At 33.2% G+C, this 26,022-nt stretch overlaps 1 protein-coding gene across 1 annotated transcript; it reads left to right on the plus strand.

Annotated features, from left to right (window-relative positions):
• Positions 1 to 3,485: 3,485 nt before the first annotated feature.
• On the plus strand, positions 3,486 to 24,337 carry LOC127726007 (uncharacterized). The gene is made up of 8 exons (XM_052233305.1): positions 3,486 to 3,504; positions 4,144 to 4,182; positions 5,720 to 5,799; positions 7,673 to 7,744; positions 8,193 to 8,508; positions 13,614 to 13,720; positions 20,064 to 20,157; positions 23,848 to 24,337. Exons 1-8 carry the CDS (start codon positions 3,486 to 3,488, stop codon positions 24,057 to 24,059), a joined length of 939 nt encoding a protein of 312 aa, XP_052089265.1. The 3' UTR covers positions 24,060 to 24,337.
• The last annotated feature ends 1,685 nt before the right edge of the window (positions 24,338 to 26,022 follow it).

Raw genomic sequence — 26,022 nt, forward strand, 5'->3', positions numbered from 1 at the left:
TCTGTAATTCTTTATCTCATTTAAGCCAATAGCTGTTGCTGTATCTCAGCCGCATCATAAAGCAACCAATCAGAATCTATATGTGATCAGTAATTATTTCAAGATGGCGTGTATATCGACTGAAACTAATAGCTCCGCACCGTGATGGCTAAGGCAATTCTTCAAATTTAATGAATTAATATATGTACAAATAAGTTTTATCAGGGGGTACAATTATACCATTATTTTCTATATGTATATGATAAAATTGTTGATAATCGTGCTGTAATAGCCATCCGTGACGATATCGATATCAATCACGGTTGCAAAGGCTTTATCACACCCCTAATATGTATGACGTCACGTAATCGATATCAGTCACGGTTACAAAAACTTTATCAAACCCCTAATATGTATAACGTCATGTCTCGTGAAAAAATATCTAAGAGAGATAAGTTGTAATTGAGGTACATGTATATAATAAAGTGTATATAATATGGCTTTTTCAATATCACCCACCGTATCAACCCTCAACCAATTTAATCCCTCGAGCAGAGCTCATGGGATTATTTTGGTGTCTCGGGTTGATACATATAGATTATAACATGGCATTTTTCTTATCAGACCCCTTATCAGCCCTAGGTAATGATATCAGCCCGAGAGCCGACAGGCATATACTTCAGCAGAAGACATACAGACAAAAACTATTTTTAAAACTTTGAAAAAATGCATTTGTTGTAATACTTATTTTGCATTTTTTAATAATATATTTTCTTGATTCCTAATATTTTTTCATCCAACTTTGTTTTACACAAAATACGTACCATTGAGGTGTATTTACCGGAATTTGCCGAATGACGTCGAATTGCCGTGCGATAACGTTACAGAAAAGCATGCGCTAATAACCGGAAGCAGTTGATATAAAACGGAAGCAGTTGATATAAACCGGAACTAGTTGATAACAAAAGTCATATCACACGGCTAAAGCAATTTTTCAAATTTAATGAATAAATATATGTACAAATTATTTTTATCATGGGGTACAATTATACCATTATTTTCTAAAAGTATATGATAAAGGTGTGATATTGAAAAAGCCATTAACTTTTGACAAATATGCATATCTGTTGGTCGAATTGTTCTTGTACTTATATGAATAAACTCATCATAGATACGAAGAGCGTTCGTATACAGAGAGAAAGAAGAAACATCTAGAAAAATCGTTTAGTTAATATTGTTAACCTCCAATGGGCATTTAAGATCCCATCCGTGCAAGCCTTATAGCCTTTATATATTTCAGAGAGAGAAAAACTATGATATGACAAATTGATTCACCTCCTCAAAAGACATGCATTCGGAATAACTTTGATCAAGTACACTCGAGACCAAAAGTTTAGAAGTCCACCATCGTTATACGTTTCAGAGAAAAAGAAAAAAAAGCCTTCAAAGAACAGTTATAAGTGTGTCGGTAAACTGAATTGATACATTATGTCTGTTAATGAGTTTAAATACAATTCTGGTGAACTATTGAGGTCATGGATATATAATACATGTGAATACTTTGGCTTTTCCATTGTCAACTTTCCATTTTGAGTAGCTACATTCCATCCATGTGTACAATTCTGTTGATGATGCAATATTCCAGAGCTTGATCACACAATGCTGATTTCACTAATCGATGCATATCAAATAAGTAAATGTGGTATGATTGCTAATGAGACAACTGTCTAACAGGGTCCAAATGAAGCGCAATTAAGTAACTATGGGTAACTGTAGGTCCTTCAGCAATGAGCAAAATGCATACTGTATAGTCAGCTATAAAAGGCCCCGACATGACAAACATAGTCGTTATTGAAATAATTCTAAAAATAATGATGTGATTTCCGTGTTAACAACGTGTGTTTATGGAGTAGTCTTCGTTGCCTACCATAGAAAAAATAATAATTTCGAAAGACAAAATTATAAAACGTTAGGAGGGCTCAAAAACCACAAGCCTCTATCAGAACAGCAGCAATCGAAACGACATCAAAAGTAAGAAATCAGATGAAATTCATTCGAAAAATTTAATCGTGTCAACCATACTTAAGAGTTATTTCAGAAACACGATTTGTGCGCACACATCATTGTTGTGTTAATGACAGTACCAATGTGCATTTATTTTCTAAACTTAATATTGAAGTTCCTTCAGGTAAAGATAACCTTACACTGTTTTTATTGTTCTGCCAGACACGAGTTATGCTCTTAAATGTTTTATTTCTATTTGGCCCTTCAAACTTTTTATTATGAACTGAACTACTAGTAATTTAAGTTTTCCCAGAAAAAAGTTATACAACAGTAAGATTTAAATTTAATAAGTTATTATATTATTGAGACGTTACAGAGTCTCGGTTTCTCAACTCACTTGAATTTGTATGGAAGTTACATGTATCTATTCACTCATTGGCAGATACGTATGATGGTAAATCCATGAAAAACGCTTCAAACGCACGACATTAATAAGACATAGTATGTATTTCATTTGCTAGCACTGGGTCGATACCGCTGCTTGTGGACTCCGAGAGTATAATCAGCTCAGTAGTCAGTGATCGGTACTGACATGATTTATAAAATATAGATATCTAAAATTCCCCTTTCATAGATGAAGAAATTATTAAGAAACTAAGGTTCCAACTCCCTCAGACAAAATTGACATCTGAGGATTTTGGCTATTCTGTTTTAGATTTTTTATGTCGTATAGGTCCTAGCGTTGCAGCGTATTTACACATCACTGGCTTTCAAATGATTAGGTCTGAGCATTCCTGATGAAAGTAAATCAAAGAAAGTGCTTCTGACGCACGAAATTTAAAAAAAGGCGTTTTTATAAACAAATTATTTTAGACTTATGCTACTTAGAAACACTATGTGATAGTTATTAATGAAAATCTGAGAGTTCCAACCCTGCCGATGTTTGGTTCTATTCTGATTTTCCTATAAGATATACATGTAGGCTATTATTCTAGTTTTTATGACCTTATAACACCTATCTAGATGAAAAAAAACATTAAAAGCGCCGTTTTTTTTTTTTGCAATAGTCTTTGTTGATTTTGTTATTTCAAAACATCTTTACAGAAAAATATCGACAGTGCAAAAACGTCAAATGTGACTTCCATGCGCACATCACTTGTTTTCGTAGTAATGTTACGCTCGAGATTAAAAAAAATGGAAAACGAAAATGTTAAAAGGTTGACGAGCACAACAACTTCAAAGAACCATACCCAGAAAAAAAAAATCTAGGGTCAACTAGTGCTTAAGAGATTTTCAACCTTGAATTTATGTCAATTACATAATTTCATTGGCTAGAAATATACAGACAAAGGTAACAATTTATTTAAATTTTTGTGTGAATTATCGAAGGACACCCAAGGATTGGTCATGATCAAATCGAAAAGTTCATGACATATCTCAATGTGCCAAGGGCAATACCTGTAAGATCACTGATATGACATAACTGCATATGTATGTAAATAATGGACCGTAGTTTAATAGGTAAGAATTGAAATTTTTAATTTTTGTCCATTTTCATTTCGTCTCGTATTTTTAAAGTACGACAGACAATTTTATTTTTTATGGGGTTTTGTAAGGTTTTTATATAACATTTATTCCTTTCAACATTTAAACATTTCGGGTCGTCATATTAAAGCGTTTTGTTTGCGCAATGAACGATTTAAATCGAAAAGACAAAAAGGGGGCATTTAGCTACAATAAGATCAAAAGTGTATTAGCTAATTGTGAATGTTATGCAAACAAAAGGACGATCTTCCATTCAAACAACAGTAATTTCTGACAGATTTAAGTATGTTCGCTTCTCTTTTTTTTACTTTTCGTCAGAGATACGGAATCTTTTAATTTTATCCATGTTATCAAGGTTTGCCTGAGTTGTAAACTTGATAGCTGAAGTACAGTTTTATAATTCATAAACGGAAAATTTGTAACGAGAACTTGCACTGAAGCACTTGATCAGTGGGTGGATTTTACTTTCGTATAGTGAGAGATTACAGTATTATCAAAACATGATTAGCGATATTTGAATAATTTAGTTAGTAGATTACTTAGAATACCGGAAATATTTTTGCAAAATATTCTACAGAAATCAGCGTGAATAATCTTTTTCTTTTCTCTTTTCAGTCTCAATATTGGTGTTTTCCGTCTTTGGCGGTGTAACAGGTAAACACATAGAAACCTATGTACATTCTTCACTAAGACGGTATAACAGGTTTTGGCTATGTCAATCTAACACTAAATCGTCCCGATAGAGTCAATAGAATTTTTTTTATTAAAAAGGATATGTTGTTTCGAAGTAAATTATCGTTGTTAACTTACAAAATCATTATATGGAAATCTATTACAAAAACAATACATTTTGCTGTATTCATCATTCAAATGATGTTATATATGTATAATTAAAAATAAAAAAGCGTCGAAAATTAGCATAATAATACAACGTTGTAAAGTCGTATTTTCAATGAAACATAGTAGTAGAAATGGTAATACATCAACACTTATTCTAAAACCAGTTGTTGGCATGATACGGGTTATGTTCTTCTCATATATTTTATGATGGTATGATACTTAACCCCTAACGGGAGGGATTGTACTTGATTTTCATATGATGAGGACATAATCTTTCAATCAGTTTAGTTGAGGTCTGGAGCTGGCATGTCAGAAACTGCTAGTAGTCCTTTGTTCATTTATGTATCATTGTCATTTTGCTTAGTTTCTTATGTTACCTATTCTGACATCGGACTCGGAATTCTTTTAAACTGAGTTTTACTGTGCGTATTGCTATATATATGTGTTTCTTTTTTCTACATTGGCTAGAGGTATAGGGGGAGGGTTGAGATCTCACAAAACATGTTTATCCCCGCCGCATTTTTGCGCCTGTCCCAAGTCAGGAGCCTCTGGCCTTTGTTAGTCTTGTATGTTTTTTAATTTTAGTTCATTTATATGTTTTGGAGTTTAGTGTGACGTCCATTTTCACTGAACTAGTACAGAATTTAATTAGAGGCCAGCTGAGGACCATCTCCGGGTGCGGGATTTTCTCGCTGCTTTGAAGACCCTTTGGTGGCATTCGGCTGTTGTCTGCTCTTTGGTCGGGTTGTTGTCTCTTTGACATATTCCCCATTTCCATTCTCAATTTTATCAAAACCGAAACCAGTAACCCTATGATTTATGAGGGTCTGAATTGAGGGTATTACATTTCTGTATTCACAAATTGTTAAGGTCATGTTTCTCTATATTTTATATGTTTGATCATCATTCTGTATTCTTTGTATTTGTTGTATTTTAGCACCCCATTATTTCTTTATTCTTTATTTTTTGGTCCAATTTTCTGTGGATTTTGCCCATTATTCTCTATTCGTAAACCTCACCCTGGCCCTCATTTATCTACATGTAGCAACAACATATATTTTTTTAGAAAATCTTTGGACTGTATTTTTAGTATGAGAATTTTGAAATAATGTTACGAACGTTTTTCACATATTGCATGAGCATTCTAATCAAATTTGCATTAGTTTTAATAATATTTCGGATATTAGATCATATTCGTGCAATATATTGTTTCTATTCTGAGCATGGCAAACTTGTATTGAAAATCTTTGAAAAATCTACGAAAACAACCATGAATGTCACATGACCGTTGAAACATGTATTGCAACATATGTAAGCTATTTTAGAGTGAATTCGTTTTATTTTATCTTAGGTTTAGAATGTTACAGTTGTGATGATGTTCTACAGCCTTCTCTGTGTAATGTATCACAAGTATGTTCCCAGCCAGGTCAGGTAGGAAAATGCCTTCAGACATATTTGATTTAAAATTTTTGCGCAATAGGAAAAGAGAAACATTTGGATGGGTTTTCGAAGCATTTCCGTATAACGGTAGTGAAGTTATCAAATCCGGAACGATGACTGGAATATACTCAGAAATCCTCTTACATAAATTTTAATGTTGACCAACACAACAAAATATCCTTCTTTATCTGCATTTATCCTTGATTTATTGGAAACAACACTTTATATATTTCTTACGTCCAAAGCGCATTTTTTGGATAAATCATCAGAAGCACTGAAGCCGAATATTTGAAAGCCAAGTATGTATAAGAACCGACACAGTTGATGAGCTATATGACCAAAAGAGACCTAAAATAATAGCCAATACAAAAATTAGATGATGTGGTATGATTGCCAACAAGACAACTCTCCACCAGAGACTGAATGACGTAGAAGTTAACAATTATAGGTCACCGTGCGGCCTTCAACAATTAGCAAAACCCACACCACATAGTAAGCTATTAAAGGCCCCGAAATGACAAATGACGAATGTTAAAAAATTCAAACGAGAAAACTAACGGCCTGGTTTATGTACAAAATAATAAACGAAATACAAATATGATATACAACGACAAACGACAACTACTGAATTACAGGCGGTATTACACATGTCCCCCTAACTTTGGACAGTGTTGTAAAAGTACAACATAAGAACAAACTATAAACATCAGTTGAAAAGGCCTTAACTCATTAGATCGGTACATAGCACACAGACAAACTAATAAAAACACAAAAGACACAAGTACAGATCTGAGAGTACTCGCAGTTACTGAAAGCTAGTTCAAAGACAATAAAAACTAACAAAAAAATCTTGTATATAGGACTAAAATACATATAAGATAATTAAGTAGTTTCTTAGAGAGATGGTCTCTTCTGTCAGGGAATTCATGTATTTTGCTAATAATCCACTGACAACCGATCTGACAATCTGATATATATGTTCTTATATAAAATAGCCTGGGATGTTTTTGTTTTTTTTTAATTAACTTTCAAAACTATAAATAGGTGAGATTATCATGATCAGTACGCCGATGATTGATCGTTCCCAGAACATTGCATTTTTTATGTGCATTTTATGGATTTCTAAAAATTAAAGGGCTAAAAATCTGTTCGCATAATAATCGCTGAAAATTGTCTCACTGAATAGAAAAATCAAACCCTTTTTCCATGCTTTAAAACGTTATTTGCTATAAAGTGGAATGACACGTGACATTGGTCAAGATTTCGTAGAATCGTACGACGTCTTTCTTTGATTTCTCATCTACTTTTTGGTAATAAGTTACTGCGAATTCAACGATTATTGAGGTTCCTATACATACATACTTGTTGCCGAGTCACGAATATTTATCCAGCATGATAGCACAAAACTGTCATCAGTTGCAAACAACATGCGTTATCCAAAGCATAAGTATTTTGCTGTTGCCAATAAATGGTCCACTGCATTACCATCAAAGAGAAAGTTTTGTTTTAAAATTGAACAGGATGTTAATGCATCTTTCATTAAATGTTTAATTTGTAAAACAAAATAATTGTTACTGTTCATTAAACATCAGATTTTGAGTTAGATACATTTACTAGTAGTGCACAAAGAAGACGACTTTCAATATGATTGCAATTGTTAGAATATCTTATGTGTTAAAAACAATTTAAGATATGCATGCAATCACTTTTTTGTATACTAGTATATAAATATAATATGAAATTTTAATTTCTTTGTATCATGTGAATGCCACCATAATAAGCTTTTCTTTTCATAAAAACTCTGTCTAAAAAAAACAAGGACGACCTCAATGGCCATGTTGCTTTAATTTATAAATTTTAACAGGTATGTATACAAGCAGAAAATGTGAATGACAATTTCCAGTTTTCCTACAAGTTAGGCTGTGGTGGAATTCAGGTAATTAATATTTTATACTTACAATTGATTGATTGTTTGCATATACAGGATGAGAGCAAGTTACCAATACATTAAATAGAGTATGTTCTGTAAAGGTGGGCTTTCCATAATTTACTCAATTTAGTACTGTGCTTAACTTTTTTTCTTCAAATGTTTGTACTACTGCAAAGGAACATTTTTATATGCAATCTTTAGTACATTTTACGCAAAAGCCTTGTACAATCATAGTCATCCCCATTTTTTATAATAATTTGAATATTATATATAAAAAAATAAGAAAATATGTGAAATGGAAAGGCTAAAAAATATTGTCTCCGCAAAATGCAAAAGTACTGAAAGTCGATTTTTATGACGTTCCCACAGTGTCTTCTGTTTATACAAATTTTAATTTCTAATAAAATGAATAACATATAAAATACTACCATTGCGGGTTTATTTTGTACTTCAGTACTGTCATGATGGGAACAAGAGAAACTTACGGCATTTTTGCTGTTCTGCCGATTTTTGCAACAAAGATATTTCAAGTTCTACGATCCAATCAACAACAAGTGTATCTCATACAACAAGTCGTACAACTCCTACAATAAGTCGTACAACTCCTACAACAAGTCGTACAACTCCTACAACAAGGCGTACAACTCCTACAACAAGTCGTACAACTCCTACAACAAGGCGTACAACTCCTACAACAAGTCGTACAACTAACACAACACTGACGTCACAACAAACAAAACCAACACATGAAACTGTTGCTCCGACACAATGTAATTATGACTTGATTTAATAATCATCAATTTAGTAGTCAATGCTTTGGAACTGACATGGTTTTTATAATATTTTTTTTTAAATTTCACTTTGAGTAAGCAAAAGATGAATCCCCTAAGGTTCGTACACTATCGGACAAAGTTAACCTTTGATGGATATTCACTTTAGGTCTCTCTTGGTCATATAGCTTCTCACATTTATACATTCCTGGCTTTCAAATATTTGGGTTTGAGCGTTCATAATGAAAGATAATTCAAAACAGCGTTTAGAGGCACTAAAATTACAAAGTTTTGTTTTAAATTCACTAGCACTGGGTCGATACAACTGCTAGTGAACTGTTAATCCCTGGGTTTCGGTACTAACATGATACATTATATAACATTTTTTTTTCTTAAATTCCTCGCTGATAGATTAAGAAACTGTTATGAAAATAAGGTTCAAACTCCTAGGGAAAAATGACCGTTCAATTGCAATTAGTTTTTAGTTTTTTTCTTATGTTGTATTGAAACACCGCTGTCCCAGGTTAGGGGGAGGGTTGAGAGTTCACGCACATGTTTAACCCCGTCACATTTTTTATGTGCCTGTCCCAAGTTAGGAGCCTTTAGTGCAGTGGTTGTCGTTGATATTGTCATATTTGTTATTTCGAATAGTGTATGCTATAAATTAAGCCGTTAGTTTTCTCAATTGAATTGTTTCACAATTTTCATGTCGGGGCCTTTTATATCCGATTATACAGTATGGGTTTTTATCATTGTTGACGGTCCTACGGTGGCCTATAATTGCTTACATCCACTTCATTTGAACTCTTGTGGATAGTTGTCCCATTGGCAATTATACCAAATCTCCTTATTTTTTCATAGATGAATTTTGGTATTCTTTTTACATTCATTATGATCATATAACTCTTAACGTTTCTATGGGTTGCAGATGTTTTTGTTTGAGTGTTCCTGGTGCCAGTGAATCAAGAGGCATTCCGATGCTGGTTTGAGTGTTCCTGGTGCCAGTGAATCAAGAGGCAATCCGATGCTGGTTTGGGTGTTCCTGGTGCCAGTGAATCAAGAGGCATTCCGATGCTGGTTTGAGTGTTCCTGGTGCCAGTGAATCAAGAGGCATTCCGATGCTGGTTTGAGTGTTACTGGTGCCAGTGAATCAAGAGGCATTCAGATGCACGATGTTTAAAAGATTCATTTACAATGTAAAAATTAAATCCAGTTTATAGTTTCATTACATGACCAATCGAAAATAATAATACATAGATCTGCTTAAACAACATATTTGATCGACAATTTACCTGATATTTTCCTATTAAGAATTGTTCAAAAGAATGAATTTAGGAAATGATTACTTTCACTATAACTACCAATCTGAATTTGGGGACCATTTTTCCTGGAGGTGGACTTCTAAAAAAAATATCTATCATATGCGCGCATGAGATATTTAAGCTTGCTTTACATATTGTATTGGCCTATTACAGCAGACTATAATACGGTATGGGTTTTTCTCATTGTTGAAGGCCGTATGGTTGCCTATAATTGCTTACTTAAATTCTCCCTCATGAATTCGTCCGAATTTAAAACATTTCTATTCTAAATACATGGCTAAATAAGAGACAAGTCATAATTTAGGTTTGTTTGCTCGCAGTAACTTCGATAAAACAAAGGAATAAATAATTTGAGAACTATATGCCAAGATTCAAGGAAACAGCCATTTGAGATTTTAAATTGTCTTTAATATACCCATCTTTGGCTTTATCAGAAGCCCATCTACCGTGGACTTTAAGTAACCTATCAGAGACTCCTCTATTAGCCCCCGTAGAAGCGCCACCACTTCTCAAACTATGAAGCCCAAACTTAAGCTTATCTAAACCAATATCTGATAAACTCTCTAACAAAATTTCTCTCGCTCTGGTATAGGACAATGGCCTATTTATATTACATAATTTATAAACATCTTTCGATTTCATAAAAGACAGTGCTCTGAAAATATAGCTATCAGAATTTTTGCTCAATTCAGCTAAATTGATATATTTATTTAACCAAAAAACTGGACATAAATCTGTACCTGTTGCAGTTATAACAACAGAATTACCCCTTCTGTATAAATCAGTTTTGCTTTTATCAATGCGAATTTTAACATGACTGACTTGAAACTCAATATTATTCATCTTAATGTGAGCCAATTCACTATACCTCAAAAATCCAGAAAATCCTAACAGAAATAATACTACTACACGCAATTTTTTGAGATTATTATGATCTCCGAACTTCAAAACAATTTTCCTTAATATATCTGGCGTAATAGGTTCTTTTTTTTTGTTTATAGGTTTACTTAGCAATCTCCTTCCTCCTCCATAAATAAGACCAAGGAATTTGTCTGAACAAGGATTATGTTTGAAATTAAAGTCATGAAACCATTTTATTGAATAAAAACTTGCATCTAAAATCGCAACACTGGATCCCTGTTGAATGAGTCCACCTATATACATAGAAATCGTAGTAGTTGTCGCTGGTAAACACTCAAGTGAACATGAAACACACCATTTTTCAAACTTTTTAAAATAGCACTTGTATTTCTTAATTGTAGAATTTGATCTAGACGATTCGACAAAAGAGGGTAAATCTCGTATGATACTGGCAAATCTCGAATCATTGGCATAACACTCAAATTGTTTCCATTGATCTGTAAAATAAATATAATAATGAATACCAAGTAATAACTATAAACAAAGTAAATATAATTAACATTACTACTATAAATGAATGCGGCATTTCCCTCGCAAACAACCCAGTGCGGCATTTCCCTCTCAAACAAATGAAAGCGGCATTTCCCTCGCAAACAAATGAGTGCGGCATTTTCCTCGCAAACAAATGAATGCGGCATTTTCCTCGCACACTTACTGTGGCATTCAACTTCATAGTATCTAAAAAAGTCATATACTTATATATATACAGTGGCATTAACCCTCACTGTATTCATAAACAATTAATCAACAATGTTAACAATGACATATCTAATTGTTGCAGTTAAAACATCACAATGTTAAATTTAACATTCTTACGAATATAGTCTCATATCTGATAACTGCGGCAAATAACCATCGCAGAAAACTAAATCAACTACAGTCTGTATACAACATTCAATGCATAAATCTCAATACTTCGAGAAATCCAACAACAAAACATATACATTACTGTTAAAAGGTCTCTGTGCAAATATACTCTTTTCTTGTGAACCTTTTGTAAAAAAGTTCATAGGTTTTACGTACTCTCTAAAGTCTATAACGAAAGATTTAAATCTGTCTGAAAACCTATTCACTAAGATAGGCCAAAATAACGCTGATGGCCATTTAGGTACAACTAAAGTGCCTTTAGCTTTACATAACCGCATGTGATTTAAACACTTGCTAACTAAACAAACTGGTGCTTTTTGTTTCTCGACAAATTTATTAACATGTCTCAAATCTAAGACTAATCTTTCTTTACCCGTACTATTTACCGACACAGTAAGTGGATTAACGACAAATGGTCGATTTACTTCTTTTATACATTCTTTAGTTAAAAGTTCTTCAATAGAATTTTCCACAAATTCTGAGTGTTTTAACGCGGATCTATTATTACTTAGAAAAATAGTCGGTGGTTCACTCAGAAAAGGAATTCTATAACCAAAATTAATAACATTCATTATAAAATCATTAGCGTTAAGTACATTTTTCCAAAACAATGCATGTTTTCTTAAATTTCCTTTCACATTTATAAGATTTTGACAAAATTTTTTCTCATACTTGTTAACAAATTGAAAACAATACTCAACTTCATCTATGTCTGTATCTGTTTTGTTACTGGGTCTTTCCTGTGTTCTGTTCCTGGAACTTTGGTGCACCAACTGTCGCTGTAGGAATCCTTTTTTTGGGGCAGTTCCTTGCAAAGTGCCCGGGCTGGTTACAATAGAAACACTTGCCTGCTTTGGAGAACTCGGTATCACTGACTTGGCCAAAGCCACGAAAAAAAACTCCTGGAATTGAATTCTCCTTTTCCGGAACCACTATTGGAAGATTCTGGTTTACTGTACGGCTTGGAACTTCTTTTACGAGAAGCCCTGGAAATAGCAGCACGCAAATCACTAGCATCTTCTTTATTGTCGACCAACGGACTATCCAAGTACTCTTTAACCGTGTCCCATCCATACTTGTCGGCTATCTTTAGAATTTTGTTACGCTTACGGATGATTTCCTTTTCCTGGGTAATAATTTCACTAACTTCGGAAGCGTTTCCAAGCTTTATACAACTTTCAACGGCAGCAAGCCTCTCCAGACGCTCGGTATTAAACGAATGTTGCACTTTAATTCCCTCACTTTTGAATACAAATTCTGGTTGGTCGACACCGGTTGCTTTAACACTTTTTCCTAAACGAGCTTCGAAATGATTAATCAAGGAATGTTTTTGCTTCTCTAAAGCATTGTTTAAAGCTGAAGTGAAAAGCGAAATAGCCCCGTCCGTACTTAACTCTGTTTCGTTACTATTTTCAGCATGTTGAGTAGTAGCACGGCGTTCATCATGGTCGGAGCCTTCCTCGGACATATTATGCAGAGCTTAACGTTAACTTCGTCTATCAAAGTTACTGGAGCACATCGATAATAATCAAACGTAATCAGGACTTATATATGCCTATAAAACCGCACCCGTACTACCGCCCTCGAAATATTCGTGCAGAAAACAACAGTAACATCAGACCACTTCTGATTTACATACTAGCCAAACTTGTACCACAAGTCTAAAGATAGAAATAGAATAGGAAAATTCCAAATATAACGGAATAGAAATAAATTTACACGTCATTTGAACTAATGTGATAGTTATCTCATTGTCAATCATATCACACCTTCTTATATTACTGAAATTCTTTCTTGATTTTGTATGACATATTTGTCATTAAACATTAAAGAATGAAAGTTGTTGATTGTTTAAACAATGATATCATATGATTGATTTTTAGAATTTGTTGTCAAACGCTTTTATTATTTTTCAGTGCAATCACTTAAAACCTTGAGTAGCACATTAGATCTATCTTATAATGTATATATATAAGGGGTGTCATTCGATTTCAGTTGAACATAATTGCAGTGGTCATGGTTATTATCGATGGAATCACAAATGCTATTATTTGACTTCACATTTAACAGCGTGGTATAGAACCAGACATGGGGACAAAGTTGTAAGTTATTACTATATTTTCAGTTCTGTGTAAAAACGAATAAAAATTTTGAATAAAAGAGACTCAGATCGTAACTAATTAATAATTATGTATGTATATATATGCTATACTGCTGTATCTCCCTACTTTAGGTCCTTTTGGTTTTACCAGTTCTGTAACGTTTGTGTTAGGTTTTGCATTTACGAATATTATGGCTGCGACCATTACTGAAGAGACATTAATTGTGGGAATTCGTATCTGGTGCTGTAAAATGTGTCTGTGCCATGTGATACCTTTCTTTGTTTTAAACCAAAAAAGTGTAAATAAAGCTGTTTTCGGGTTATTGTAAAATCACTTTCAGGAGGACTACATTATTCATTAGATTAAATCTGAAATTGTACGGTTGCTAGGTCAATTTTCTAATTGAATAAATTTGCAATATTATATTTCCTGTTGATAAATTAAGAAATTACTAGTAAACTAACGTGCTAATGTTGTCCTTAACCGAATTCGGCTTTTCTTTATAGTCTTTCTTGGTCATACAGCTATAAAGAAAACTATGGAAATTGGTATGAGTGTCAATTAGAATTTTTTATACAGAGTCCAAATAACATTTCTTTAAGCATAGTCAGCTATAAAAGACCCCACATGATAAAATGTGACATATTTCAAAAGAAAAATTAACGGCCTGATTTATGTAAAAAAAAATAAACGAAAACCAGATATATTAGACCCGAACCAAGAATTACAGACTTCTTACTCGGGAGAGACCCATATATAATGCTGTGGGGTAAACATGTTTATTATTGCTCAGCACTCCCCTAACCTGAGAAAATGGTATAAAAGCACAACATGAGAACAAATTTTAAAAATAAGTTAAAAATGGTTTGACTCATCAGTTCGCCACGAAGCACAAAAACAGCTCACATAAAAAGACACAAAAGGCACACAGTACCGATCAAAGAGTACTCATAGGTTGTGAAAACTATGATTACTATGAGTACCAATTACAACTAATAAATACATGAAAATGTATGCCCTTCTGTATTATTAAAGTTATGGTGTATTTATGCTTGAGATAACTTCTCTTATATGTGTGCCACATCATTCTCTCAATTTTAGGCCAGTTTGTATACTAAATTTTTATAAGACACACACCACCTACTCTTGGTCCTCATTCCTATCCACGTTAAATTTTTCACTTCAAAACATTTTATGGAAGCGGGATCAATATACCTGTATTTATACATCAGACCGTACTACACTGGTTACCGGAATTTTGGATACACCAAACAAGGCACTTTATATCTGAGAAACAGGCTATATATGCCCTCAATTTTAGAATTCATTCATAAATTTTTGTTATATTCAAAATTATCAGTAAATTGTGTGTTCTACAAGGATCACCAGTCCTTCGCCTATCATCTGATACCTTAATTACTAAAATATATGCAACATAATTTAGGATTTACCCTTATGCGTAGGAACTATTTTGTTTTAAATATGTACTACTTTCCAGTTTTTTCTGACCGGGCCCGATTAGGGGGTGTAACATCTTACAAAGTCTATCCAAATTATTTTTGCAAAGAATTCCGCTCAAGCCGGTGCTAGGAGCCGTCTTCAACTTGCAGTGAGGTGAGAGTTTTTTTTGCTCCGTGTTGAAGGCCTCACTGTGACTTTGAAATGAAGAACAGCAATAAAAGCGCTGTTCTTTTGCTTTTTGTGTGTGTGTTTTTTTGTTTTTTTTTTTTGCTGTGCATGAAATGATTTTGTGTCATGGATGGTTACCCCATATCCTTTGTTTTTCTATTATACATCCCGGGAAGTCAAATATTTGTGTGTGAGCGTTCATAGCCTGATGGAGGTAAATCCAGAAAAGAGATTCAGACGCACGAAATGTGTAGGCTAATGTTTTCATTTACTAGTACTGTGTCGATACCACTGCTGGTGCATTTCTAGTCTCCAAGTGTATCGTAAGCTCAGTTATCAGTGCTGGCATGCATGGTTTATAACATATTTTATTATAAATGTGCCCGTTGATACGAAGATTTTTAAATTACTAAGTAACAAGATTCCAAATCTCTTAGGCAAATATTACCGGGGCCTCTATTCTTTTAAGTCCCTTTTGGTCGTTTAGCCTCTAACGATGTTACGGATTCATACATTCCAGGTTCAAATGTTCAGGTTTGAACGTTCTTGATAAAGGTCAATCAAGAAAATCGCTTCGGACGCTAAAAATTTTTATAGTGTTTCTATTTACTTATTTTTTTTATTAGTTACCATGAACAAGGTTTTGTGTGGAAGTCAAGATAAATGCTCAGTGCACTTGTTAAGTCGAAAAAATGAAGGTCTTCGAATGTTTCAGGACGCAATTATGCTTTGGTCAACAATTATTGATTTACAGAATGAGATGACACGGATATTTTCAATTTTTCGTTTTTCGTTTTTCGTATCAAAATCTATTTCTCTTTTCCTCTGTTACGACTCATTGCCGGATTTTTACCAGCAATCAGTTAACCCCCGGTTTCCGATGAAATTATCTTTACTTATCTGTTTTGTATTTATTGTGGACTATAATTGTTTGTCCGTTCGTCTATTTTTACCATGGTGTAGACACGGTAGACATTATCTATTAACCAAGCTCTGTACTTTACCTGTTAATAAATTACATCAAATTTTAGAGGATTGCAACACAATTCCATATTGCAGACGTCCTAAGTATGAAATCGTCCAAATTATAATTGCATATTGTTATTCTAAACTGTTTCCCAAAATTGATCGCCCTGAAGATTACAAAAACATTTTATTACGACTAGTAAAATTAAATATGTCCATTAAGGTTTTGATTTTGTAAATATTGCCGGTATTTTTAATGATCATTCTGTTAAAGAACAAATTCGTGGCTGTTTTGATAATACTGAACTCCCTCTTATTTGTTATGTTTACCAAAAATCTACCCCGAAATATGTGTTTAACTACAGCGAAGTGTGTAAAGATGTAAATATCAGTGACAATACACCAACGTCATGAAATTGCAGTAATTCCGAATACATTTATGACCCCAGTTCCAATGTTATAACAGGATACCTTAACATCGTTTGTGACCGAGAGTTGAAATGATTCCTCAGTAAAGGACCTAAATATCGTCCCCAGTCAATTATTAATTGGAATGAGTGTCGTAACATCATCCACGACTCACTCCGTACTTACTGCTCTACATGAATAAAACGAGAAAAAGCTGACAAGAAATCCTTAGATTCTTTTTTTAATTCAGTAATGAACATACGTGATATACGTATACAACATTTTAAAGAACATTTTACTCCTAACAACAACCATAATAGCCCTACTTCTCGTATCAAACATCAGCTAAAAGAACTCGCCAAGGAATTTGTATTTCTCTTTACAAGCAGACCCAAATGCAATGAAAGTTCCAACTATGTACTGGCTTCCGAAGCTTCACAAAACTCCTTACAAATATAGATTTATTTTGTCTTCAAGCCATTGTTCCACTACAAAACTATCTATTTTACTTACTAGTACACTTGATACAATCAAAAACCTGGTAATAATTGTTCAAATAAGGCCTTTGAAAATAGAGGAATTAATTACTTTTGGAGTATCAAAAATTCGTTGGAAGTACTTGATAAATTGCATGCTTATATTGGTGATTTCGAATCTGTTCAAAGTTTTGATTTTTCTACGCTATATATCACTTTGCCTCATAATTTTATTAGGAAAAAATTCACACACCTCATTAAATGGGCATTTAAAAAGTCAGAATGCGAATATATATGTTCAAACTCTTTTAGGTAATTTTTTAGCAACAACAAACAAAAGAACTATGTCAATTTGACCTGCTTTGATACCATAACTGCCCTTGAATATTTACTAGATAACATTTTTGTTCGCTATGGAGAGTCCGTATATCGTTAAGTTATCGAAATTCCAATGGAGACTAACTGTGCACCACTTATTGCGGACTTATTTCTGTATTGTTATCAGTTACAATTTATGACTAAAATCAGCAAAGACCCATCGAAACAACATCTGATTCAAAAATTTTATAACACTTTTAGATATTTGGATGATATATTGGCTCTCAATAATGACGACCTCAGTATGTACACTAAAGAGATTTATTCTGCCGAACTGACTTGAAATAAAGCTTATACTAACAATGGACACTGCCCTTTCCTGGATCTTGATATCTTTATCTTAAACGGGAAGCTTAATACCAAAATCTATGATAAAAGAGATGATTTTTCTTTTCCTATTGTTAATTATCCATTTTTAGATGATGACGTTCCCTTGTCACCATCTTATGGTGTTTATATACCTCAACTTGTTCGATTAGCTCGTGTATGTAACAACGTATTTGATTTTAACGAAAGAAATCTCTGTATTACTGAAAAATTATTACACCAGGGTTTTCGATATCACAAACTAGTCAAAAATTTTATCATCGGTACAAGGACATCATTCGTAAATATAAATCAACATGCAGACATCTTATACGTTCAGGTATTTCACATCCAATCTTGTATGGTAATATTCTTTACAAAGCACAAAAATGTCGGCATTCACCTTAAAAGCTAACCAAACCTTTAAATAGACTTATTCAGAAGGGATATAGTTACGATACTGTTGTCAGGTCATTAAGGATGGCATATTTTGGTATTAATATTGATTCACTCATAGGGTCATAGCATCGGAAATAAACACATTTATTCTAAAACCAGTTGTTGGCATGATACGGGTTATGTTCTTCTCATATATTTTTATGATGATATGATACTAAACCCCTAACGGGAGGGATCGTGCTTGATTTTCATATGATGAAGACATAATCTTTCAATCAGTGTAATTGAGGTCTGGAGCTGGCATGTCAGTAACTGCTAGTAGTCCTTTGTTAATTTATGTATCATTGTAATTTTGCTTAGTTTATTTTGTTACCTATTCTGACATCGGACTCAGACTTCTTTTAAAATGTGTTTTACTGTGCGTATTGCTGTGTGTTTCTTTATTCTACTTTGGCTAGAGGTATAGGGGGAGTGTTGAGATCTCACAAAACATGTTGAAACCCGCCGCATTTTTGCGCCTGTCCCAAGTCAGGAGCCTCTGGCCTTTGTTAGTCTTGTATGTTTTTTTAATTTCAGTTCATTTATATGTTTTGGAGTTTAGTATGACGTCCATTTTCATTGAACAAGTACACATTTTTATTAAGGGGCCAGCTGAGGACCACCTCCGGATGCGGGATTTTCTCGCTGCGTTGAAGACCCATTGATGGCCTTCGGCTGTTATCTGCTCTTTGGTTGGGTTATTGTCTCTTTGACATATTCCCCATTTCCATTCTCAATTTTATTACTCTTTAATGATAAAACAAAATATGAGGAGACGGCTTCTTCCAACCACTTACAAACGTCTTGGCTTTGGACAGGTAAATTTAATTTGGCGATTGGATACTCAACGCTTGATTTATCTATGACAAAGAAAGAACAACGTACAATCAAAATTAAACCAATTGACACAATGAATTAACAAAATCGCTATTACAAAAAAACCTAAGAATATACTATTTACAATTAGTATAAATAAGAAGATGTGGTATGAGTGCCAATGAGACAACTCTCCATCCAAGTCACATGTATAAAAAGTTGACAATTTCAAGTCAAAGTACGGCCTCAACACGGAGCCTTGGCGCACACCGAACAGCAAGCTATAAGTGGCCCCAAAATGACTAGTATAAAACAATTCAAACAGGAAAACCAACGCTTTATCTATATAAAAAACGAGAAACGAGAATCACCTATGAACCACACCAACAAACGACAACCACTGAACAACAGGCTCCTGACTAAATGTGATAAGTTTACTTAAGGATGTTCGCTACTTTGTTTCAAAATAACAAGCTTTTTAAAAGACTGTTATAAATTGATTGTATATGATTAAAGAAACTAAAAAAGCAGAAAAAATGAAGGGCCCGTGTGCTTGTTTTCGAGATATAAGCCATTGGAAATTTGGCGGGAAATAATTCTCTCTAGATTTTTCATACATTTAACATTGGCACCTTTTTTCTTTCAAAAACGATGAAAAAATAAGAAGGATTTTATAAGGTTTTCAAAGATGACATTTTAAACTATATGTAGTCAAATTATGGAAAGAAAAGTAGGGGTTAATAGGCAATTTTTTTTAAAAGCACTACATGGATAAAGCCAGGATTCCGAACATCTGACAAAAATTCAAAAACCCAGAGGAGCGAACACCCTTAAGATGATTTATTGGTAAATACTTCATTTTGTATATTCCTTAAGAATGTGTATCTAAAATCTATAAAGGAACTATAACGATATTTTCATTTCAGGATCCGTGTGAAGAACACCATATGCATATGGCTATCTTAAGTTCCTACAAAGAACATATAGCCCTTGTTAATTTCATTCGGAAAATCTACCAATGTAAGTTTTTTTATTTTAATTTCGAGCTTTAGTCTCCGAAGACTGTTTTCTGTTGACTTAGTCAATTTAGCACGTTGCACTTGACCTCATATTGATAAAGTTCTACAATATAAATACGTTATATGGGTTTATTATATGACTATAAATTTTCTGTTTTCTCATTCGCTAAAAGCATAGAAAATCCTTTTTGATGAAATATTATATTCACCGTCGCAAAAATCACGAGAGGTTGATATAAAATTTGTTACACCGCCCATGTACCTAAATATAGATATTCTAAGGCAACATAAATGACGTAGGTTTCTGACGTCACGTAAATTCCCGATTTTTTCTTTTTCTTCTTGTTTTCGGTGTATAGACGTATTTACACTTGTATGCAAATTTGTCCGCCATTACTTAAAATCACACAAGTTCCTGTAAAATTTGACATCACAATTTAAAAAAAATGACATCATAATTAAAAAATGATTGTTGCTTGACGTCAGAAGGTTATTTGGAGCAGATCTAAGGTCATTCGGAGACAAAATTCAGCTAAATACCAAAAGTGTTAATACGTTTATTTTTTCTCTTCCTCTTGTTTTCGGTGTTTGTTTTTTTTTTTGAATATTTCAACTTATGAAAATTAGCAATTTGAACTTTGGTGGATAGTTGTCTCTTTGGCAATCATATCACATCTTCGTATTTTTGAATTGACAATGTCATGGCAAAAAACGAAAAACGACGAAAAGACAATAAACAGTACCAAAAACACAACATAGAAAACTATAAACTAAACCTTTTAAGGGCCTTGAGTGTGACTAAATGGGTATAATGCATTAATTGTAGCTTCTTAATATGTGAGTTATTTGGAACAATCGAAATAATATCAGGATTCAATGAGGACTTTTAAATTAGAATCAAGATTATGCCAAATATGTTTTTCGTCTAGTTGGAATAGAATGAAAAATGATGTGTGGAACTTTTTGTGTATAACTTTGCCTTATGGGCTTATGATATTGACTAAATTACTATTAAATCTGTCAGCTTAGTTTCCAAGAATTTAAATTAGATTTCTGGAAGAAATTTCAGGAACTTCTGTGGTACCATTACACAATTTGTGCCTTATAATAATCAAGAAATAAGACATCCGTGGAATCGTTATTCCTATAGTGTTTAAGATTTAGCCTTGTTCTTTTAGAAAAAAGGATGGCATTTGGCATTCATGTTTTCGTATGATGAAAACAAAATTATAAATTCTTTAAAGGTCAGTTCGTATAAATCAACCATTGAAATTTTTATTCATATTGAAGTAGCAGATAAAAAGATAAAAATCTGGACCCATTAATTCAGACACGATTTCCAATTATTTATGGTATTATTTACGTAAACTATATATATAGACAAGTAGATCTGCATCGCGTTTTAATTTTTGTTTAAGTTTCCTGAAACAGTCGCTGATGAACGATGTATGAATACAGAGGAAAATATTAAAATCAGAAACATGTCCCTATAGTATCCGTTAAACAAGTTACTTCATTCAATAAAATATAATTTCACGAAAGTGAAACACCAACAGCTGCCAATAGACTTATAACAGTTACTGTGCTTATTCAGTGGGCTTTGGGTATCACAATAGCAATGACTAAACTAGTTTACCAAATTGCAGTTTGAATTCTTCTACTACAAACTGATCAACTGGTAAAAAAATTCAATCAATTGCTTCAGTGAAAGGTTGTTAGTATGAAGTGAGTGCAGTGAAATAAAAAGTAATACTCACCATCTAGCTCCTGTTAGTTGATGTCTTTGTCATGAATTTCAAATAAATTAATGACGTAATATAATATTTGTCACTGGTTTAAAAATGTCAAACTTTGACATGAAAACTTCTATCCTGAATAAACTTTATAAATAAATAGTTCAATACATTGTTTTGTAGGTCAATAATTTATAGCTTTGTTTTCTAAGAGGAAGTACTAGTGTAATTGTGATTTGGATAATATTTTCTATAAGAATTACTGATCTGCTGGCATTAAAGGGAAATAATTTTTTATTGAGTCATTGTATAATTAAAATTTAATCAAATATACCAGGCTTATGACTTCGCCTACAAAAGATTCATCAATACGGCTCGAATAAAAAACATTGAAATGCCAAATAAGTACGAAGTTGAAGAGCATTGAGGAAACAAAATTCCGAAAGGTTTTGCCAAATACTTCTTATAAGTAATCTAATCCACTATGGTAGAAAATCATTAGTACTTTGAACAATTCAAAGTTTTGAATAACAGTTAAACTATAATTTTGACCATATCAATGAAAATACATCTCAACACAGAATTTCTGACTACTGGGCTGTTGATACCTATTTATTATTTTACAGAGAAATCTGTATGATTTATAGAACTTTGAATGTGTCCCATAATATGTTTTTAACAGGGTTTTTTAATTATCTTAAAAATAAATTTCAGTGTTCTTTTCAGAACAAAGGATAATAGTTTTATAATCATGGAAATAGTGTTACAAACAAATTACTTATAAAATGAAGGAAGATAATATTTGACAGAACAAAATTTTGCTGATTTTACAGTAATGTAAATTATTTCCCTTTAATATTAGCAGATTAGTAATTGCTTTAGAAAAAAATATTCAAATTACAATTACACTTTAACTTGCTGTTAGAAAACAGAGCTATAAATTATTGACCTACAAAACAATGTATTGAACTATCTATTTATAAAATTTATTGAATTCTTCTCCCACAATCCGATCAACTGGTAAAATTTGGTAGGAAGTGAGTGCAGTGAAATAAAAAGTAATACTAACCATCCAGCTCCAGTTAGTTGATGTCTATGTCATAAATTTAAAACAAAATAATGACATAATATAATATGAGTCACTGGTTTAAAAAGGTCTAACTTTGACATGAAAACTTCTATCCTAAACTATTTTAGCCATTGCTATTGTGATACCCCAAAGCCCACTGAATAAGCACAGTAACATGTGGCCGGTTTAAATTCACCACTACACTACTACAGAATTCATACATCAGTAAACGTTCTGTGTAATAAGATAAATTTTCCAACAATATTTATGTTTTTATAATTGGAATGCTGAAACCAGGGTAGTCACGGCAAATGTATTTATTCCAAACCAAACGAGAAAGTTACATTCCATATGAAGGATGACACGGATCAATATCACTTTCTAAGAAGAAGCATACGTCATAAATATAAAAATAAGGAAATATGGTATGATTGTCAATGAGACAACTATCCACCAAAGTTCGAATGAAGTGAATGTAAGCAATCATAGACAACCGTACGGTCTTCAACCATAAGAAAAACATATACCGTATATTCAGCTATAAAAGGCCCCCACATGTAAAATATGAAAGTCAATTGAGAAAACTGACAACATCACCGTAAAATCTAGGATGTGCTATTCCATTTGAAAAAAAATTTCTACAGGTACTAAATGTTTGTTTAAATAATTTCATCATGGTGGACTTAAAATTGTTATTTAAAAAAACTGTTATATTCCATGGAACATTCGCAAGATGAATCTGCATCACGAAGATATTCCTTTTATTTATTTAAATAGAACACATTTGGAATGTTTAAAATCAGAACTTGAGTAATTATGTATACGAAAAACGAATACAGGGAATGTTTAAGGTACGGAAATTTATTAATACATGAATTATATTTTGAAGACAATGATGCGGTTTGGCTTGGTGGGTCTTATTCCGACAATCATGATGAATGGCGTTGGATTGCCGGGAAACACATAAATAGTCACGACACACTTTGGGCATCTCATTGGGAAACGCAGGAACATGAATGTTTGGCACTTGTTGGCGACAAATGGAGAAGTCGTCATTGTAGTCATAACTACAAGCACCTATGTGAAACATGGAATCATTGATTAAAGACAGTACAAACATGTTTATTTCTATTTACATTTGTGATTTTGTTTTAAATGGTACTCGGTGCTGTCATTTCTGTAATTGAATTCTGGTATTAGTTATTTGTTGTATTGTTCCCAAAATAAACAATCATTTTTTTTTCAAAAGCAAATATTCAATGCGCAACTTTATTTTACTTAAGTTTAAAGTAGATTTGAATCATCAACTGAAAAGCTAATTTGACTTTGAACTTGGTAATATTATTGTTCAGCAAAACGTATTAAACCATTTTCCTGTACTTGAATATTGATCAATTCCGCCATAAAGTAGTTAGCAATTAGTATTCATTTTATTGGGAAATTATGTGTTCCAGTTAAAAAGTTTACAATTACCCTCATTTTGAAGGATCAATGATACCGTGTAATCAGGACTTCTCGATTCGTTTTCAGTGATATTTAGCTTCAATGATACAATCAGACGCAAGATATTTAGTACTGTGTAGAAAGTGCATAAAATGCGAATGAACATAATATTTGGTTATATTTGTCGTTGGGTTGTTTTCTCATTGATGTAGAAACTTGAAAAAGATGTTATAAAAGATTTCAAAGGGTTTTTTTGTCGAGCCTGCGACTTTTGTCGCAGAAAGCTCGACATAGGGATAGTGATCCGGCGGCGGCGGCGGCGGCTACGGCGGCGGCGGCGTTAGCTAACTTCTTAAAAGCTTTATATTTTAGAAGGTGGAAGGTCTGGATGCTTCATACTTTGTATATGGATGCCTCATGTTACGAAGTTTCCGTCAGTCACATGTCCAATGTCCTTGACCTCATTTTCATGGTTCAGTGACTACTTGAAAAAAAAGTTAAGATTTTTTGTAATGTTAGATTCTCTCTTATTATAAGTAATAGGATAACTATATTTGGTATGTGCGTACCTTGCAAGGTCCTCATGCCCGTCAGACAGTTTTCACTTGACCTCGACCTCATTTCATGGATCAGTGAACAAGGTTAAGTTTTGGTGGTCAAGTCCATATCTCAGATACTATAAGCAATAGGTCTAGTATATTTGGTGTATGGAAGTACTGTAAGGTGTACATGTCCAACTGGCAGGTGTCATCTGACCTTGACCTCATTTTCATGGTTCAGTGGTTATAGTTAAGTTTTTGTGTTTTGGTCTGTTTTTCTTATACTGTATGCCATAGGTCTACTATATTTGGTGTATGGAATGATTGTAAGGTGTACATGTCTAGCGGGCAGGTGTCATCTGACCTTGACCTCAGTTTCAAGGTTCAGTGGTCAAAGTTAAGTTTTTGAGTTTTGGTCTTTTTTTCTAATACTATATGCAATAGTTCAACTATATTTGGTATGTGCGTACCTTGCAAGGTCCTCATGCCCGTCAGACAGTTTTCACTTGACCTTGACCTCATTTCATGGATCAGTGAACAAGGTTAAGTTTTGGTGGTCAAGTCCATATCTCAGATACTATAAGCAATAGGTCTAGTATATTTGGTGTATGGAAGGACTGTAAGGTGTACATGTCCAACTGGCAGGTGTCATCTGACCTTGACCTCATTTTCATGGTTCAGTGGTTATAGTTAAGTTTTTGTGTTTTGGTCTGTTTTTCTTAAACTATAAGCAATAGGTCAACTATATTTGTTGTATGGAAGAATTGTTAGCTGTACATGCCTGCCTAGCATGGTTCATCTGACCTTGACCTCATTTTCATGGTTCATTGGTCAATATTAAGGTTACTTGGTTAATGTTAAGTTTATGTGACAGTTGTAATAAAGCTTTATATTTAGGACTATCAACATAATATCAATGATTAGTAAAGAAGGCGAGACATTTCAGTGTGTGCACTCTTGTTTTTATTCCATTTGCAATTACATGGTTATCATTTCGAAGGACCAAATATAGAAAATCAAATGATTTCAATAAAATGATAACAAGTTAAATAAAATAAACGATTTTACTGAACCATATGAGC

Source organism: Mytilus californianus, unplaced genomic scaffold, assembly GCF_021869535.1.
Source record: "Mytilus californianus isolate M0D057914Y unplaced genomic scaffold, xbMytCali1.0.p SCAF_15, whole genome shotgun sequence".
Classification (NCBI taxonomy): Eukaryota; Metazoa; Mollusca; class Bivalvia; order Mytilida; family Mytilidae; genus Mytilus; species Mytilus californianus.